Source organism: Podarcis gaigeae (assembly GCF_964106915.1).
Source record: "Podarcis gaigeae genome assembly, chromosome: 1".
Taxonomy (NCBI): domain Eukaryota; kingdom Metazoa; phylum Chordata; class Lepidosauria; order Squamata; family Lacertidae; genus Podarcis; species Podarcis gaigeae.
In genome coordinates, this window is record NC_139678.1 from 127,650,847 (window position 1) to 127,669,199 (window position 18,353).

Genomic DNA, 18,353 nt, shown 5'->3' on the forward strand with positions numbered 1-18,353 from the left:
TCGGTGGTCTAGACCACAGCGCCACCCGCATTCCATCCACAGATGGGACCTAGGTCATGTGGAAGTACCCTAATATATTGTTTATACTTCCATCAGTCAGCTGTTCTTAAGCATCCTACGCCTACTAGATCATTATGAACACAGGAAGGGCCTACATTAAGCTAAACATGTTCAGCTTCAAAGGTCATTCATCAATTGCATAGAAATTCTCACGCCGTCTAATACGGGAGTGGATACCTGGTAGACAGCAAGACAGTGTGACAGCATATTACAGCGGCTGGCTCCAAGAAGATCCACCTTCTGACAAACATCCATCTTCATCTTATCAAACTGTGCTTTGGTATTTCTTACCTGCACCTGCACCTAGAATAATTAAAGAGGAAACTGAAATGACGTTTGAAAGCAAACAAATAAGCACAGCACTCGTTTAGGTGCATGCTCTAAAATTCACTATTTATACTTAGCAGCCTAATCATATGAGCTTCTGCACAAGCACAACAGCCTATAAGATCAGGCTTGGCACATACGGTATGGGGGAACAGTTAACCTTGTATTCGTGCTATGACAACTCCCATTAGCTTCTTTGTATGTTGTATACTGATCTGTGTATACTTTACATATTCCTCACATGCCGAAGCACTGACTGGACATCTCCTTGCCAATTCAAACAAACATAAGCAAAAGAATAAATTACTCCTGCAGTGATTATTTAGGAGGATGTGTCTTCCTATTCCTCCAATATTTACACAAACTCACACCCCAGCAGTTATTACTCTTAATTAAAGACAAGCCTTTGTTTCTTTCTCTTAACTCCTTTCTTGAAATCTCCAAAAGTGCATTTTATCCTGCAGGACCAGCGGGATTAAAAGTACAAATAAATATGGGATTCCCACTTCTTGGTGTGATGGAGTGTGGAAAGATTTCAGAAGAGAGTGCATGTGCTTGAAACTCATCACCAATCCTTCCCCAGATACGATCCCTGGAAGAAACAGGGCCTACAACAGTCTACCCCAACCTTTTGGATCACAATTCCCATTAGCAGAGGCACCGGCTTGCAAGGATGATGGGGCGGGGGCAATGTTGCACACGTGACATCATGATGCATAGCCAATGGTCAGGGATAATGGGAGTTGTAGTCCAAAACATCTGAATAATAATAATAATAATAATAATAATAATAATAATAATAATAATTGTTGTTGTTGTTGTTGTTGTTGTTATTTTATTATTTATACCCCGCCCATCTGGCTGGGCCTCCCCAGCCACTCTGGGCGGCTTCCAAAAAAATATTAAAATACTATAATACATCAAACATTAAAAGCTTCCCTAAACAGAGCTGCCTTCAGATGTCTTCTAAAAGTCTGGTAGTTATTGTTCTCTTTGACATCTGGTGGGAGGGCGTTCCACGGGGAAGGCCCATCTGAAGGGCAACAAGCTGGGGAAAGCTGGACTAGGACATCTTAGCTTTGGGAATATCTACTTTTCTGAATGTTTCCATTTGTTTGCAAGTGTCTGGGTCCAGTTCTTGCGAAGCATCCTTCATCCACAGCAAAGCCCCTCTATACTCTGTGCGCGCCTGCTCCATTCGATTGATTGTAAGCAAAGTATCTGACACGGCCCTCCGACTAAAAGTTGCAAGTTCTTGTCCGAGGCGAGACAAAGCCGTGCCAAGAGCTAGCCTGAAGTGAGGGGGAAAGTGAACTGGATTAGTTATCACATCAAAATACCAATGGTACCTGGCAGAGGATATAGAGGACAATGAGCAGTTCCAATCATCAATATTTGTATTGAAGAAAGGCTTTATTCATGTTACTATTTTAACATCCTTGTTAAAAAGCAAATAAAGTTGAGGGTGTTGCATTCAATGATGTATATACAACCACCATGAGTGATACTAAAACCCTACTTCTAAGTAAAATAATACTAGTAATGTTGTAAATAATTGTGTCTGCCCTTACCTTATAACAATGAAATGTGTGTTTATACTGAAAAAAGGTTTTTTTAAACTGCAGCCTGATTTCAATGGGAGGCTCATGTGAAGTTGAGCTTGCATAGCAATAAAGAGCACCAGACTATTAATATCTTAAGCGCTATCCAATTGAGATCATAGAATCATAGAATCATAGAGTTGGAAGAGACCACAAGGGCCATCGAGTCCAACCCCCTGCCAAGCAGGAAACACCATCAGAGCACTCCTGACATATGGTTGTCAAGCCTCTGCTTAAAGACCTCCAAAGAAGGAGACTCCACCACACTCCTTGGCAGCAAATTCCACCGTCGAACAGCTCTTACTGTCAGGAAGTTCTTCCTAATGTTTAGGTGGAATCTTCTTTCTTGTAGTTTGGATCCATTGCTCCGTGTCCGCTTCTCTGGAGCAGCAGAAAACAACCTTTCTCCCTCCTCTATGTGACATCCTTTTATATATTTGAACATGGCTATCATATCACCCCTTAACCTCCTCTTCTCCAGGCTAAACATACCCAGCTCCCTTAGCTGTTCCTCATAAGGCATCGTTTCCAGACCTTTGACTTAATTTACTTAATTGGCTTAGGATTTTATGTTAAGTGATGAATTTTATTTTATTTATGTTATGTTATGTGATTTTATTTTATTTTATTTATGTTAAGTGATGAATTAATATGTTTAATTCCATAAGGTGAAGGATGTTAATGCTAATGTTATATATTTGAACATGGCTATCATATCACTCCTTAACCTCCTCTTCTCCAGGCTAAACATGCCCAGCTCCCTTAGCCGTTCCTCATAAGGCATCGTTTCCAGGCCTTTGACCATTTTGGTTGCCCTCCTCTGGACACGTTCCAGTTTGTCAGTGTCCTTCTTGAACTGTGGTGCCCAGAACTGGACACAGTACATCACATTTAATTCAAAAATACCATTAAAAAAATTGGAATTTTATCCATTAATCCTAAACACTATTTCGTGGATATCTTCATAGTGAGTCAAGTCACGTAATTTTGCAGCAAAGTTTATTTTTGCAAATAATAACCTGAGCATATATGAATGCGATTTGAATTCTGCATGGATACTGTTATGTACTGAAGTTCTCACCCTGGGCCAGCAGGGGGATACTGTAGATAGTTATGCAAATGAAGGATCGAAAGTGACATTCAGTGATTGGATAGTTAGTATGCAAATGAAGGATCAAAAGTGACGTTCAGTGATTGGATAGTTTTAGAAAGTTGTTACAGTAACAAGGTACTGGAGCTCTATATAAGCAGGCTGACTGAGGCCTTCAGTTCAGTTCTGTTCTGGCTTCTGAATAAAGAAGAGCTGTTTGAAGAATCACTGTGTCGTCTGATATGTTCACCCACAACTTAACAGATACTTTTAGTCAAAATGGTCTTTGCAGAAGCTTCTTATGCAGACATTTTCAAAAACTGGTCTTACCTATCATCCCCAGTCAGATACAGCAGATATTATACCCTCCCTTCTAGTGAATTTCTATCTTGCCTGCAGATTCCAGAGAAGGCTTCACACATACAGTGATACATGCAAAGGCCCTCTAACTACAGACATTTGTGCTATATTTGCAGATATCAAGGGAAGAATGTGCAACATCAGGCATGAGGCTACTCGGTGCAATGTGCTCCTTGTTCTCATGTAGTTCAACATGGGAGTGAAGAACACCTAAACGGAGCTAGCAGAGAGAAATTAACACTTGTGGATTCACTGGTTTTTGAAGAAGTGTTCTTACTCTTGTCTCAATTCAAGTTATTTGCACTCTGGAACATCAAAAAGGGATCTGACACTCAGTCAGCATATTAAGTAAAAGGTAAAGGTAAAGGGACGCAGGTGGCGCTGTGGGTAAAACCTCAGTGCCTAGGACTTGCCAATCGTATGGTCGGCGGTTCGAATCCCTGCGGCGGGGTGAGCTCCCATCTTTCGGTCCCAGCTCCTGCCCACCTAGCAGTTCGAAAGCACTCCTAAGTGCAAGTAGATAAATAGGTACCGCTTTATAGCGGGAAGGTAAACTGTGTTTCTGTGTGCTGCGCTGGTGCTGGCTCGCCAGAGCAGCTTTGTCACGCTGGCCACGTGACCCGGAAGTGTCTCCGGACAGCGCTGGCCCCCGGCCTCTTTAGTGAGATGGGTGCACAACCTTAGAGTCAGACACGACTGGCCCGTATGGGCAGGGGTACCTTTACCTTTACCTTTTTAAAGGTAAAGGACCCCTGGACAGTTAAGTCCAGCCAAAGGTGACTATGGGGTACAACACGCATCTCGCTTTCAGGCCGAGGGAGCCGGCGTTTGTCCACAGACAGCTTTCTGGGTCAGGTGGCCAGCATGACTAAACCGCTTCTGGCGCAACGGAACACTGTGACGGAAATCAGAGCGCATGGAAATGCCGTTTACCTTCCCGCCGCAGCGGTACCTATTTATCTACTTGCACTGGTGTGCTTTCGAACTGCTAGGTTGGCCGGAGCTGGGATGGAGCAATGGGAGCTCACCCCGTTGCAGGGATTCAAACCGCCAACTTTCTGATCAGCAAGCCCAAGAGGCTTGGTGGTTTAGACCACAGCAACACTCGCGTCCCTTAGTCAACATGTTATTTTTATACAACACACAAACCTTTGTTGGGAAGAAGAACAGAGGGCCTGGCCAGTGGCATCAGTCATCTTGTCAATTTGAGCTTCACCCCGATCTGCTTGCAACTTTAAAAAAAGCCCTAGTTCGTTTTCCTGCTCAGATAGATCTACAAAAGGGAGATACATAATAAATCAGTTCACACATATTCACACAAATTAAAAGCAAGGTCAGGAAAGGAAAAGCATTCTTTTTGGTGATGTTGTTAGATCATAAACTATGTGAGGTTCTCTCTATTGCAGGAAATGCAGGCTCATCCCACCCACCACTGTACCCAATGTGTATTGACTATGCAATTTTGGCTTTAGGGATAGGCTTACTGTAGTTTTTCATAGCTGCACTGTTCTGACAACAAGGATATAATAAATTAACTACTGAAAGCAGAGATGGGCGAGCAGCCCTGTGGTTACATCGAAAAGGAACTGGGTCCTTTGACATTCCATTCCATGAGGGGATGTTTCAAGCATTCAAAAGTACATTCAAGGGCCTGATTCACTCTGCTGCCTGCCACCGTCTTCACAGCTATTTAATATCAATCTCACAACCTGAAAGTGCAGGAATTATTAACTAACTTATGGTACACCTCTTGTTGTAAAGTGCTATGAATAATATATGGCAAAAACTGAAAGCCTGAAAACATTCATCTCACTCAGTATAGAATATATATATCTTATTTCACTGTATCATGGAATCTGACATCAAGCAAAGCATTATTATAAAGCAACAAACAGGTAGATTTTTGTCTGTTTTACCATTAAGTCTCTGCTGGTATTTTTCAATTGTCTTCAGAAGATCTGTACAGGTCACCTGAATGCTGTGAAAAACCTTAAAAATAAAAGGTGTGTCAGCAAATTAATTTGGCCAGAAAAACAAATGTGAACATTGAAATAACTGTTGATTTAACTAGCAAACCTCCCAAATACAAGCTGAATCAATAACCATTTGATAAATTCAGCTAAGTTTTACTCAGCGTAAACCTATTGGAAGTAATAGCCCTGATTTAATTGTATGATTCTACTCTGAGTAAAAGTTGTATGCCATCCATGGTATTATTAAAGAACTGTATTTATAAATGAATCTCTCTCCGATATATATATATGTATATAATTACCTCTATTTTGGCATCTAATTCCGCGTCAGATGCTACCACATGTTCATCTTCTTTCTTTCCTGTAACCTTTATTAAAACTTGTTTTGTTTTCCAGTATTTTTTCTGCATCCTGCTGACTACTGACTGGCCTTCCAGGTTGCCTTGCTTGAAGGTGTCCATGGAGTGACTAAACCCAAAAGTAAATAGATGTCCACAAGTCCAATAAAGAAGTATCTAAGAAGATGAAATTGGGGATACGCTGTACCACTTCAGTGCATTTCTCAAGCTTAAAATATAAGAAGTGTAAACTTTCTTTCTTGGACCGGTTGAAAGGAAATACTGTACACAGTTTGCAAGCTACAGTCTAAGTTTGCATTGGGATGTGATGCTTAGCAACTTGACATTTATGCTTGGTTTAACTAGATCAGTTTTCCGTATCAGATTAAATGCCATTGTTTACTACAGTACTCCCTGAAATTTAAATTATTGAAGAGCTATTTCAAATTGAGATCCCTATAAATTTTTAAGACTGTTTTTTCCCCCCTTTTCAGATAAGTGACAGCAACAGGCCTTTTCAGAATCAGAAGAATCTTTATTTGCATCAGCCACTAGCCATAGCAATAACATAAAATAATATGTACTGAAGATAGAGGTAAAAACATAACTATACAAAATACATTTTAGAGGTTTGCATCAATAATCAAATAATAGATCTTATTCTAATTGCCCCTGCTAAAAACCTTGCAGTTTTTGCTGTAACCTGATCATCTTGATCTGCTAAAAAGAAGGCCACACTAGCAATGGTTGAACATGGAGAATAATAGAGGGGTAATAACCTGACTCCTCAAATCCTTATAAAGAGTGCAGGCACATGAGCCACTGACTCAATACTGCCATCTCCACAGGGACACAACTGTTTTTCCAGATAATTTTTTTGAAATCAACCCTCAAATACAGCCGAAGACAGTATATTCAATATTGCGAAAGCAAAAGCACATCTGTATTTTGGAATTGTCAAATTTTGCAAACAGGGTGCCAACATGTCAAAATGACTCGGTGGAAAATAATCATACCATGGACAAAATTTCCTTATTGTGGTCAAATTATTCTGTCGCTTGATATAGTATAAGGTAAAGGTGAAAGGACCCCTGACCATTAGGTCCAGTCGTAGCCGACTCTGGGGTTGCGCGCTCATCTCGCTTTACTGGCCAAGGGAGCCGGCGTACAGCTTCCTGGTCATGTGGCCAGCACAACTAAGCTGCTTCTGGCAAACCAGAGCAGCGCACAGAAATGCTGTTTACCTTCTACTTGCACTTTGATGTGCTTTTGAACTGCTAGGTTGGCAGGAGCAGGGATAGAGCAACGGGAGCTCACCCCGTCACAGGGATTTGAACCGCTGACCTTCTGATCGGCAAGTCCTAGGCTCTATAGTTTAACCCACAGCGCCACCCTTGTCCCAGGCGCTGTCTAATCAAATTATTTGCTTTACTGAAGCCCAGTGTTAATAACTGTTGCGGTGATAAACCAGAAAAGTAAAGCTTTTTGGTTGACAGTTTTAGTCCAAGTGCTCTCAGGACAATCTTGCGATTCTAAGGGTAGTAGACCGGTGGGGTTTAAATAGCAACAGTCCCTTTTCCTATGTTCTGTCATCTCAAATGACGCATGCTCAGTCGTAGAGAATTGAAAGCCTATGTCAGGGGTAGACAATCTAAGGCCCATGGGCCACAAGCGACCCATGGAGGTCATTTAACTGGATCATGAGCCACCCCCAAACTGAGCTGCCCGCCCGGCGAGTCCCCACACGCTGCGCTGAACCAGCACAGCACTGGGACTCGCTTCCGCGGCACCGGAAATTGCATCTGTGCAGACGCAGATGCTGGAAATCGTGGGTGCTCACACGTGTGCGCAATCCGGCCCACAAAGGGATCTCTGCTGGAATGAACCGGCCCAGGCGAGGTAAATCTTGCTGCCCCCTGTAGTCCAACCCTCTGCCATTGGGAGAAGACCAGCAGCGCTTCCTATTTGCCGAGTGCTGTTGAAGCGGTGGTATTGGCGGGGTGGGGTGGGGGAGAGGCTGCCAAAAAGGAGGCGGATCTGGTCTCCAAAGGATCATGCCCCAATGGTTGCTACCACCACAGTGACCGCTTTCACAAGTAGCTTAAGGCCATTCATGGATACCTTCAGGCCCTAGACATTTCCTTTTAAGCTTCAGCAAGTGGGACGCAGGTGGCTCTGTGGGTTAAACCACAGAGCCTAGGATTTGCCGATCAGAAGGTCGGCGGTTCGAATCCCCAAGACGGGGTGAGCTCCCATTGCTCGGTCCCTGCTCCTGCCAACCTAGCAGTTCAAAAGCACGTCAAAGTGCAAGTAAATAAATAGGTACCGCTCTGGCGGGAAGGTAAATGGCTTTTCCGTGCGCTTTTCTGGTTCGCCAGAAGCGGCTTAGTCATGCTGGCCACATGACCCGGAAGCTGTACGCCGGCTCCCTCAGCCAATAAAGCGAGATGAGCGCCGCAACCCCAGAGTCGGCCACGACTGGACCTAATGGTCAGGGGTCCCTTTACCTTTAAGTCACCTGAAGACTGCCCTTGGTCAGCTTTCAGGGCTTGAAAGGAGACTTACTTACATCCTTCAACACAAGGTTAAAAAGTCTATATGCAAGCAGCTGTGCGAGGCTGGTAAAACTTTGTATTTAAGAACTCTCCTGGTTGCTATAGGCAACTAGGAGTTCTATATAGGCAAGTGAGGAACCTGGCTGAGGAGTGAAGGATCACTTACCCCTTCCTCCTTGGCCAGCAAGGTGACACAGTAGACTTGTGGTAGACAGGCGCATATGATAAAAGGCAACTTTTTAAATGGCCTGCTAAAGGAGCCACTAGTAGCCTGTTTTTTTTTTACCATGCTGGCTGCAGAGAAGGGCTTCCTAATCTCCGGGACCAGTATGGAAGCACCAGCTACTCTCTCTCTCTCTTAATTGTAGGCTAGTAACTTCTGTGGGCTTATTTACAAGGCAAAAGTTCAGGAGGCAGAGGAGTCCAAATGGCAAAAGTGCCAAATGCTTTTATTAGGAACTCAGCTTTAGGTTTTAGCTCTTTCTATAATTGTTCATGGTGCACACTGATGTTTTTGTTTCAGCTGTGATTTTTATCACAGCTGAAACAAAAAACACCAGTGTGCACCATGAACAGAGTGTGCACCAGAGAGTGATATTTATTGAGGATCTAACAAATCAGAAAATAAATAAAAACTTGGGTTTTTCCATGGAGCTCTACAAAAGGAATCAAAGTACTGTTGGAGCGTCGAGGGCTGTGGTTGCAGGAAACCAAGGTGGCAACTTCAGTTCCCAAAACTGATCTCAAAAAGGGGTTGTTTGCTTTTAAACCTCTTTATTGTTGCACTCTGTAAAGCTTACTTTGCCCAGTGCCACAAAGGCGAATCACTAAACCACTATTACCATAATAAACGTGTTAGGTCTGAAGTTGACACCAGACTCTTGCTACCAGAGCCTGACACGTCCATTTATTTATTTATTAAATTTCCCTTCCCACCCTTCCTCCCAAAGCAATTCAGGGTGGCTACTCTTCCGGAAAGCACCAATTTATAGTGATGCACATGCTAGAAAGCTCTTTATATCCATGTGCTGAGGCAACGCAAGATTTAGGGTGCTGTGGCCGGTTCCCCGCCACAGGGCACTGAGCTAAGAAGAACGCAAAATAATAATGATAATAATAATAATAAAACCTATACAGTATTGATAGGGGTAGCGTCTGAGAAGATCCATAAAAAGCCACTGAACCAAAAGGAATTATTGTGAAAGTAAGAAATACTTAGGGGAGGAGGCCAAAATTTGTCCTCTCTCAGGTTGCCACATAACCAAAGTCTGCCCCTGGTTGAGCCTGAGGCAACTTCTCACATGGGAGAAAGAGCTGCAATTTTCATTTATAACCTGAAATGCTGTTTCGGTGACCACAAGCACTTTTCTACACATTTTTCCAGGTCTGCCTCATCGCATTTCTTTGATTGGTTTGAGGGAGGCACTTGAGTCAAGGGCAGCAATAAGCAGGTGCCACAGGCGGTGTGCCACAGGTGGTGTGCCACAGGTGCCGCAGGTGTGCTACGGGCAGTGTGCTGAAGGTGTGCCGCAGGCGGTGTGCCGCAGGCGGTGTGCCGCAGATGTGTCACAGGCAGTGTGCTGCAGATATGTCGCAGGTGTGCTACAGGTAGTGTGCCAAAGGCAGTGTGCCGCAAAAATGCCACAGGCAGTGGCAGAGCTTCATGCTCCAGCACTGGGGGAGGAGAGCAGGAGGGGCGGGGCTGGTGCACATCCCAGGGGCGGGGTGCGCTGTCCGCAGGGGCGTAGTGCACATCCTGGGAGCAGGGCACGCCACCTGTGGGGGCAGGGCGCCCAGCACAGGTGGGGGGACAGCTGTGATGGCATCCTGGGGATTGTGCTGCCGGGGGTCGTGCACTCCCAGCACACTCTTCCTCCACCAGTGGCCACAGGTGTGTTACAGGCGGTGTGCTGCAGGTGTGCCACTGGCAGTGTGCTGCAGGTGTGCCACAGATGTGCTACGGGCAGTGTGCCACAGGTGTGCCGTGGGTAGTGTGCCACAGGTGTGCTACAGACAGTGTGCTGCAGGTGTGCCACAGGCGGTGTGCCACAGGTGTGCTACAGGCAGTGTGCTGCAAGTGTGCCACAGGCGGTGTGCCGCAGGTGTGCTACAGGCAGTGTGCTGCAGGTGTGCCACGGGCGGTGTGCTGCAAGTGTGCCACAGGCGGTGTGCCACAGGTGTGCTACAGGTGTGCCACAGGCGGTGTGCCACAGGCGGTGTGCCACAGGTGTGCTACAGGCAGTGTGCTGCAAGTGTGCCACAGGCGGTGTGCCGCAGGTGTACTACAGGCAGTGTGCTGCAGGTGTGCCACGGACGGTGTGCTGCAAGTGTGCCACAGGCGGTGTGCCACAGGTGTGCGACAGGCGGTGTGCTGCAAGTGTGCCGCAGGCAGTGTACCACATGTGTGCCGCAGGCGGTTTGCCACAGGTGTGCTACAGGCAGTGTGCTACAGGCTGTGTGCCACGGGTGGTGTGCTGCAAGTGTGCCGCAGGCGGTGTGCCACAGGTGTGCTACAGGCAGTGTGCTGCAGGTGTGCCACAGGCGGTGTGCTGCAAGTGTGCCACAGGCGGTGTGCCACAGGTGTGCTACAGGCTGTGTGCCACAGGCGGTGTGCCACAGGTGTGCCATTGTTAGGTATGCCAGCGCAAAACCCTCCCTCCGCCCCTCCCATGGCCGCCCTCCCCCACCCCGATGAACTGGGGCGGTGGGAATTATGGGTGTTGGGATGGCGCAGACAACGGGTACTGTATTTTTATTTCTAGGTGGGCCCGTTGCACCCCACACGTTAAGGTCTCTGACAGGAAAATAACGTTGGCGACAGGAGTTCTAAAATGGGGGGCGGGGCAAGTGGGGAGGCGGGCTCACTGCTTCGGAGAGCCTCCCCCGCGAAGAAGCCAACGGTCGGGGTGAGGAGGGGGCGTGGCCAACTGCCGCAGCAAAGGCCTGAGGTGATTTAACGGCAACATGAGGCGCTCCTCCCTCTTTCCCCTCACACACACTTTCCCGCCAAAATGGCTGTTGCCGCTTACCGTTAAAAGTATTGCTGGGCCCGGCTTCTCCCCTGAGCATTTGGGAAGGAATACTGTCATTATTTGCGCATTGCTTTTCATTACCTTGTTTCCTTAGAAAAACAGTTCTATACTTGGGAGGGGAAAACGACGAGCTGCTTCTGTAGAGCACGTCAAATTATCCCAATGGTTTAGGCCCCCCCCATTTTAATTGGTCATTTCAAATCACAGCATATGAAATATAATAAACGAACTTGGAAGTCTCTCTTTTTCTCTTGAAGCCAAGTATTTCTGGTATCTGCTAAAGTTCAACACTCCCGATTTTGAAAAAAGTTATCTGCAGTTTTTCTCAGTCTCGATGTGCCTATAAGGATGGGTGATAAAGGCGTTTATGAAAATGAGAAATTAAGTCTAAATTGGGGGAGGGAGGTGGTGAAATGACTGGAAGATAAAATGTGCCCCAAAAGTGATACCATTAACTGGACATCTTGCATGTGTTTAGCAGAGTTTATTTTCCTCTCTGTCCCTCCTACCCCCCCCCCCCATATGTATACCAGGAAAGGATATTCAAATAGGGCTGTGGCTATATTTCATAATAATTTTATTTCATAATAATTTTATTTGTTTTATTTTCATAAAATTAATTATACCCATCATTAAGTTTGGCCCAAGGACAACTTCTCTCTGTTGGGAAAGATGGCAAAAAGCAATTAAAATAAACCTGATAGGAAATATTATTATTAATAATAATTAACAAACAATACTCTGGTCTCCCAGGCAAAGTTTGGACAAGTTGTATGCATTTATGACGACTTTCAAAGGTGCAGAGTGCAGACCCATCATTTTCAATCTAAAGCCAAATGTGTGTGTGTGTGTGTGTGTGTGTGTGTGTGTATGTACACGCATGCAGGTGTAGGTGTGTTGACTAGCTAATCCACAACTATTCTACGTCTGTTAACATAATATTGAAGAGGGAAGGCACATTGCTAGACCTGGTTACTTTGTAACTGGGAAAATCCATGAGTGTGGAGATGTTACTTAAGTCCAGTGGTAGGTAGCCGTGTTGGCTGAAAGCTTATACCAAGAACAGACTTAGTGTGTCTCTAAGGTGCTACTGGACATAATATATATATGTCCAGTGGGTATGCAGAAGACTTAGGACAGGCTTGCACAATCAGTGATCCACCATTTTGAATATAGCCCATCAGTCATATGCAGTAAATAGGCCTCTTATGTTTTTAAGTCCCAGGTAGGCAGCAAAAAAACCTGAAAATGTTGTAATAATAATAATAATAATAATAATAAAAATAAATCATTTATACCCCCACATCTGGCTGAGTTTCCCCAGCCACTCTGGGCGGCTCCCAACAGAATATTATTATTATTATTATTATTATTATTATTATTATTATTATTATTATTATTAAAGTGATAAAACATCAAACATTAAAAACTTTCATTCAGATGTCTTCTAAAAGTCAGATAGTTGTTTATTTTAAAACAATAAAGACATAATCTCCAAATACATTTATAGAAAGAAAAAAGAAAAAAACATACAAACAAGCATACAAGCAATAGAAAAAACAAACAACAATATAAGAAACAACAATCATATAACAAACATCATTTATACACCCAACAATTCAACCTTCAGATGTCTTCTAATAGTCAGATAGTTGTTTATTTCCTTGACATCTGATGGGAGGGTGTTCCACAAGGTGGGCGCCACCACCGAGAAGGCCCTCTGCCTGGTTCCCTGTAATCCTACTTCTTGCAGTGAGGGAATCACCAAAAGGCCCTCGGAGCTGGACCTCAGTGTCTGGGCAAAACAATGGGGGTGGAGACGCTCCTTCAGGTATACTGGGCTGTTCATGGGGCAGTGCTGGATTAAACTCTGTGGAGGCCCCTTGGCAGACAAAATCTGGGCAGGGGGCAGGCCTTGTGTGCACGCTGGAATAACATTGAACTAAGAAAGCTTGATTGTCATTTTCTTTCAAGATCAAATCAATATTATTTTGATCCATTGTTGCGGGACCCCTAAAAAGTGTGGGGTACATAGGCCAGTGCCTACTCTGCCTATTTGGTAATCCAGCCCAGCCCCTTTGGCTGCAGGAGAGAGTAGAAATGGAAGTTGATGCACACCTCCTGATGCGCTGCAGCTGTTCCCCACAATGAAATGGAAGGCTCAACATTTGTCAGGCACTTTCGGATGCTCAACATCCCTGTAAAGTAGGCCAGTGCTATGTGCTCCCAAAATGGGTGACACCTGGCTTGAGAGCAGTACATGTGAAAAGGATCTAGGAGTCTTGGTTGACCACAAACTTGACATGAGCCAACAGTGTGATGCGGCAGCTAAAAAAGCCAATGCAATTCTGGGCTGCATCAATAGGAGTATAGCATCTAGATCAAGGGAAGTAATAGTGCCACTGTATTCTGCTCTGGTCAGACCTCACCTGGAGTACTGTGTCCAGTTCTAGGCACCACAGTTCAAGAAGGACACTGACAAACTGGAACGTGTCCAGAGGAGGGCAACCAAAATGGTCAAAGGCCTGGAAACGATGCCTTATGAGGAACGGCTAAGGGAGCTCGGCATGTTTAGCCTGGAGAAGAGGAGGTTAAGGGGTGATATGATAGCCATGTTCAAATATATAAAAGGATGTCACATAGAGGAGGGAGAAAGGTTGTTTTCTGCTGCTCCAGAGAAGCGGACACGGAGCAATGGATCCAAACTACAAGAAAGAAGATTCCACCTAAACATTAGGAAGAACTTCCTGACAGCAAGAGCCGTTCGACAGTGGAATTTGCTGCCAAGGAGTGTGGTGGAGTCTCCTTCTTTGGAGGTCTTTAAGCAGAGGCTTGACAACCATATGTCAGGAGTGCTCTGATGGTGTTTCCTGCTTGGCAGGGGGTTGGACTCCATGGCCCTTGTGGTCTCTTCCAACTCTATGATTCTATGATTCTATGAATTGCAGCTGAATGTCTTACAGATTGGCATCCAACCTCTGCTTAAAAGCCTCCAAGGAAGGAGAGTCCACCACCGTCCCAGAGTCTTACCATCAGAAAGTTCTTCCTAATGTTTGGTCTGAATCTCCTGTTCTGTCCTCCCCTCTGGAGCAGCAGAAAACAAGCTTGCTCCCTCTTGCAGTCTTCAGATATTGGAAGATGGCTCTCCTTTCTGTCTCCTCCTCTCCAGGCTAAACATACCCAGTTGCCGCAACCATTCCTCATCAGGCTTTGTTTCCAAACCCTTCATCATCCTAGTCGCCCTTCTCTGCTCACCTTCCAGCTGCTCAGTATCCTTCTTCAATTAGCCAGCACTGATTGGCTGCAGCTCTCCAGGGTTTTGAAGGGGGGGCATTCCCAGCCACCACCCCCCCGAGATGCCGCCAAGGACAGAAGGCCTGCATGCAAAGCAGATGGTCCAATCCTGCGCTATGGAGACCCCTAGCCTGCCTTGAAGGATGTGGGGATGGTCTCCCTTTGGAAATGGGGCTGCAGGCGGAACAGCAGGTCCCTCCAAGTTCTGACAGTGGAGCATCACCTCTCAGGAGGGGCCAGGTCCAGGTGGGGAGGTTGCCACGGTGACCAGGACCTGCCCTCCTTTGTGACATCTCTTGCTTCTCCATTAAAAGCCACCACTTGCATGGAACTGGCGGAAATGACTGGCAGAATCCGAGACCAGGGAGAAGAGTCGGTGGAGGAAGATTGGAAGAAATTTAAAGACTATTTACAGAAACATTGCAAAATTAATGAATGTTAGAATGACGTTGGAATGAATTTATGTGATTTTAGCAGAAATGTTACAAAGATTTAGGGAAAAAAAGACTGTTAATTGGTGAAAGGAGTGAAAGTAAAGTTATATTAATACAGTGGTACCTCGCAAGACGAATGCCTCGTAAGACGAAAAACTCGCAAGACGAAAGAGTTTTTCATTTTTTGAGTTGCTTCGCAAGACGAATTTCCCTATGGGCTTGCTTCGCAAGACGAAAACGTCTTGCAAGTTTGATTTTCAATGCATTCCTATGGGAATCCGTGCTTCGCAAGACGAAAAATTCGCAAGACGAAAAAACTCGCAGAACGAATTAATTTTGTCTTGTGAGGTACCACTGTATTAAGATAAATTACAGGACACAAATTTGAAAAGAGGGAAAGGATTTGCTGGAATGGATAATTGACCTAGAATACAAAAAAGGGAGGTGCGAGGAGGTCAGGGAAATAAGCTAATGAAAGATAAGTAATGGGAAGATTTGTTGTATTTTTCCTTGTTTTTTTCTTTTTGCTTTATGGATTTTAATTCTCTGCTCTTTCTTTTTTCTTTTTTGTATTTTTTTTGTTAAAAATGATGTTTTTTGTTTTCTCTTTTTGTACCTCTAAAATTTTTAATAAATATCTTATAAAAAAACAACAACCCACCACTTGCCGGCAGCCATTGAGGCAAGCTGAGTAGTAGAGAGAGGTGTTGTGGTGGTTGGAGATGAAAAGGAGAGGTATTAATGTGATTGTTATTTGATTCATTACTTTTATTTGATTCAGTTCATTCTATTTATTTTTATTTTATTCATTATTTTACTTTTTAATTTTAACATTTAATTTTACTTTTTATTTGGTTTTTTGTTTTCATATTTTTATTTTACATTTTTATTTTGTGCACATTTTGTATATATTTATTTTGTGCATAGAGGAGTAGTTAGGGGTAAGTGTAGGGTTAGGGTTAGGCTTAGGGCTGGGGTTGGGGTCAGAGTTAGTCTTGGGTGGGCATTTTAGTTAGCTAGTTTAGAGTAGTGGGTGGGATTTTTTGTGAACAAAATGTGCAGACTGTAAGTAGGATTTCTTCCCTTTCTCTTGGTCTCCTGTGGGTGGGAGGCAATAATAATAATAATAATAATAATAATAATAATAATAATAATAATAATTTATTATTTATACCCCGCCCATCTGGCTGAGTTTCCCCAGCCACTCTGGGCGGCTCCCAATCAGTGTTAAAAACAGTACAGCATTACATATTAAAAACTTCCCTGAACAGGGCTGCCTTAAGATGTCTTCTGAATGTCAGGTAATTCTTTATCTCTTTGACATCTGATGGGAGGACGTTCCACAGGGCGGGCGCCACTACCGAGAAGGCCCTCTGTCTGGTTCCCTGTAGCCTCACTTCTCGCAATGAGGGAACCGCCAGAAGGCCCTCGGCGCTGGATCTCAGTGTCCGGACTGAACGATGGGGGTGTAGACGCTCCTTCAGGTATACTGGACCGAGGCCGTTTAGGGCTTTAAAGGTCAGCACCAACACTTTGAATCGTGCTCGGAAACGTACTGGGAGCCAGTGCAGATCTCTCAGAACCGGTGTTATGTGGTCCCGGTGGCCACTCCCAGTCACCAGTCTAGCTGCCGCATTCTGGATTAATTGCAGTTTCCGGGTCACCTTCAAAGGTAGCCCCACGTAGAGCGCGTTGCAATAGTCCAAGCGTGAGATAACCAGAGCATGCACCACTCTGACGAGACAGTCCGCGGGGAGGTAGGGTCTTAGCCTGCGTACCAGGTGGAGCTGGTAGACAGCTGCCCTGGACACAGAGTTAACCTGCGCCTCCATGGACAGCTGTGAGTCCAAAATGACTCCCAGGCTGCGCACCAGGTCCTTCAGGGGCACAGTTACCCCATTCAGGACCAGGGAATCCTCCACACCTGCCCGCCTCCTGTCCCCCAAAAACAGTACTTCTGTCTTGTCAGGATTCAACCTCAATCTGTTAGCCGCCATCCAACCTCCAACCGCCTCCAGGCACTCATACTGCATACTGATGAACACCCAGTCCAAACCCCCTGATGATCTCTCCCAGCGGCTTCATATAGATATTAAAAAGCATGGGGGAGAGGACAGAACCCTGAGGCACCCCACAAGTGAGAGCCCAGGGGTCTGAACACTCACCCCCCACCACCACTTTCTGGACACGGCCCAGGAGGAAGGAGCGGAACCACTGTATGACAGTGCCCCCAGCTCCCAGCCCCTCTAGACGGTCCAGAAGGATGTTATGGTCGATGGTGTCAAAGGCCGCTGAGAGATCCAGCAGAACTAGGAAACAGCTCTCACCTTTGTCCCTAGCCCGCCGGAGATCATCAACCAGCGCGACCAAGGCAGTTTCAGTCCCATGGTGAGGCCTGAATCTCGATTGGAAGGGATCCAAATGGTCCGTTTCCTCCAGGCGTGCTTGGAGTTGTTCAGCAACCACCCGCTCAATCACCTTGCCCAAGAATGGCAGATTTGAGACTGGGCGATAGTTGGCCAAATTGGCCGGGTCTAAATATGTTTTTTTAAGAAGCGGTTTAATGACCGCCTCTTTCAGCGGGTCTGGGAAGGCTCCCTAACAGAGGGAAGCATTCACCACCCCGCAAAGCCCATCGCCCAGCCCTTCCCGGCTCGCTTTTATCAGCCAGGATGGGCAAGGATCAAGGAGACAGGTGGTCGGTTTCACTCGTCCAAGCAGCCTGTCCACATCCTCGGAGGTAACAGATTGGAATTGATCCCATATAACAGGACCAGACAGAACTCTAGCACTCTCCCGCCCTGGCCCTGCTCCCACTGTGGAGTCTACCTCCTTCTGAATCTGAGCGATTTTATCTGCAAAAAACTTTGCAAAAGCATTGCAGGAGATCTTGGGGTCCCTACCAGGCCCCGGTGGTACAGGTGGTTCCGATAAACTGCGAACCACCTGAAAAAGTCTCCTGCTGCTGTTTTCTGCAGATGCAATGGAGGCGGCGAAGAAGGCCCTCTTCGCCGTCGCCATTGCCACTTGGTAGGCTCGACGTTGAGCTCTAACCCATGTCCGGTCTGATTCAGAATGAGTTTTCCGCCACCGGCGCTCTAGCCGTCTCAACGATTGTTTCATCACCCTCAGCTCCGGGGAAAACCATGGGGCTGTCTGGGCTCCATGCAATTGGAGAGGGCGCTTCGGAGCCAGACAGTCAATAGCCCTGGTTAACTCCGCATTCCAGCGTGCCACCAGGGAATCAGCTGAAAGGCCATCAACAAGTCCTGGGGTCCTCTGCACAGCC

The 18,353-nt window shown here is 45.6% G+C and overlaps 1 protein-coding gene and 1 long non-coding RNA gene across 15 annotated transcripts in view; one reads left to right on the plus strand and one right to left on the minus strand.

Annotated features, from left to right (window-relative positions):
• ICA1L (islet cell autoantigen 1 like) overlaps window positions 1-14,889 on the minus strand; it is a 31,669-nt gene extending 16,780 nt beyond the window's left edge. For 2 of the 13 annotated variants that reach the window (XM_083710569.1, XM_083710573.1), the window contains exons 1-6: window positions 8,319-9,145; window positions 5,714-5,926; window positions 5,355-5,427; window positions 4,588-4,711; window positions 1,481-1,679; window positions 238-363 (exon numbers count right to left, since the gene is read on the minus strand). In XM_083710569.1, coding sequence (XP_083566695.1) covers window positions 238-363; window positions 1,481-1,679; window positions 4,588-4,711; window positions 5,355-5,427; window positions 5,714-5,872 — 681 coding nt within the window. In that variant the 5' untranslated portion in view covers window positions 5,873-5,926; window positions 8,319-9,145. Of the gene's footprint in view, window positions 1-237; window positions 364-1,480; window positions 1,680-4,587; window positions 4,712-5,354; window positions 5,428-5,713; window positions 5,927-8,256; window positions 9,147-9,638; window positions 9,815-11,566; window positions 11,753-14,591 lie in introns of those variants that run through there. The other 11 variants (XM_083710575.1, XM_083710574.1, XM_083710578.1 and 8 more) reach the window with 11 other exon arrangements.
• LOC310833294 lies at window positions 9,641-10,904 on the plus strand. Of its 2 annotated transcripts, XR_014558620.1 has the most exons (4): window positions 9,641-9,778; window positions 9,927-10,481; window positions 10,532-10,620; window positions 10,835-10,904. It is a non-coding gene; the product is annotated as an uncharacterized lncRNA (long non-coding RNA). The 2 variants fall into 2 exon arrangements; XR_014558621.1 differs by having other exon boundaries at window positions 9,658-9,792; window positions 10,196-10,620.
• Window positions 14,890-18,353: the final 3,464 nt, after the last annotated feature.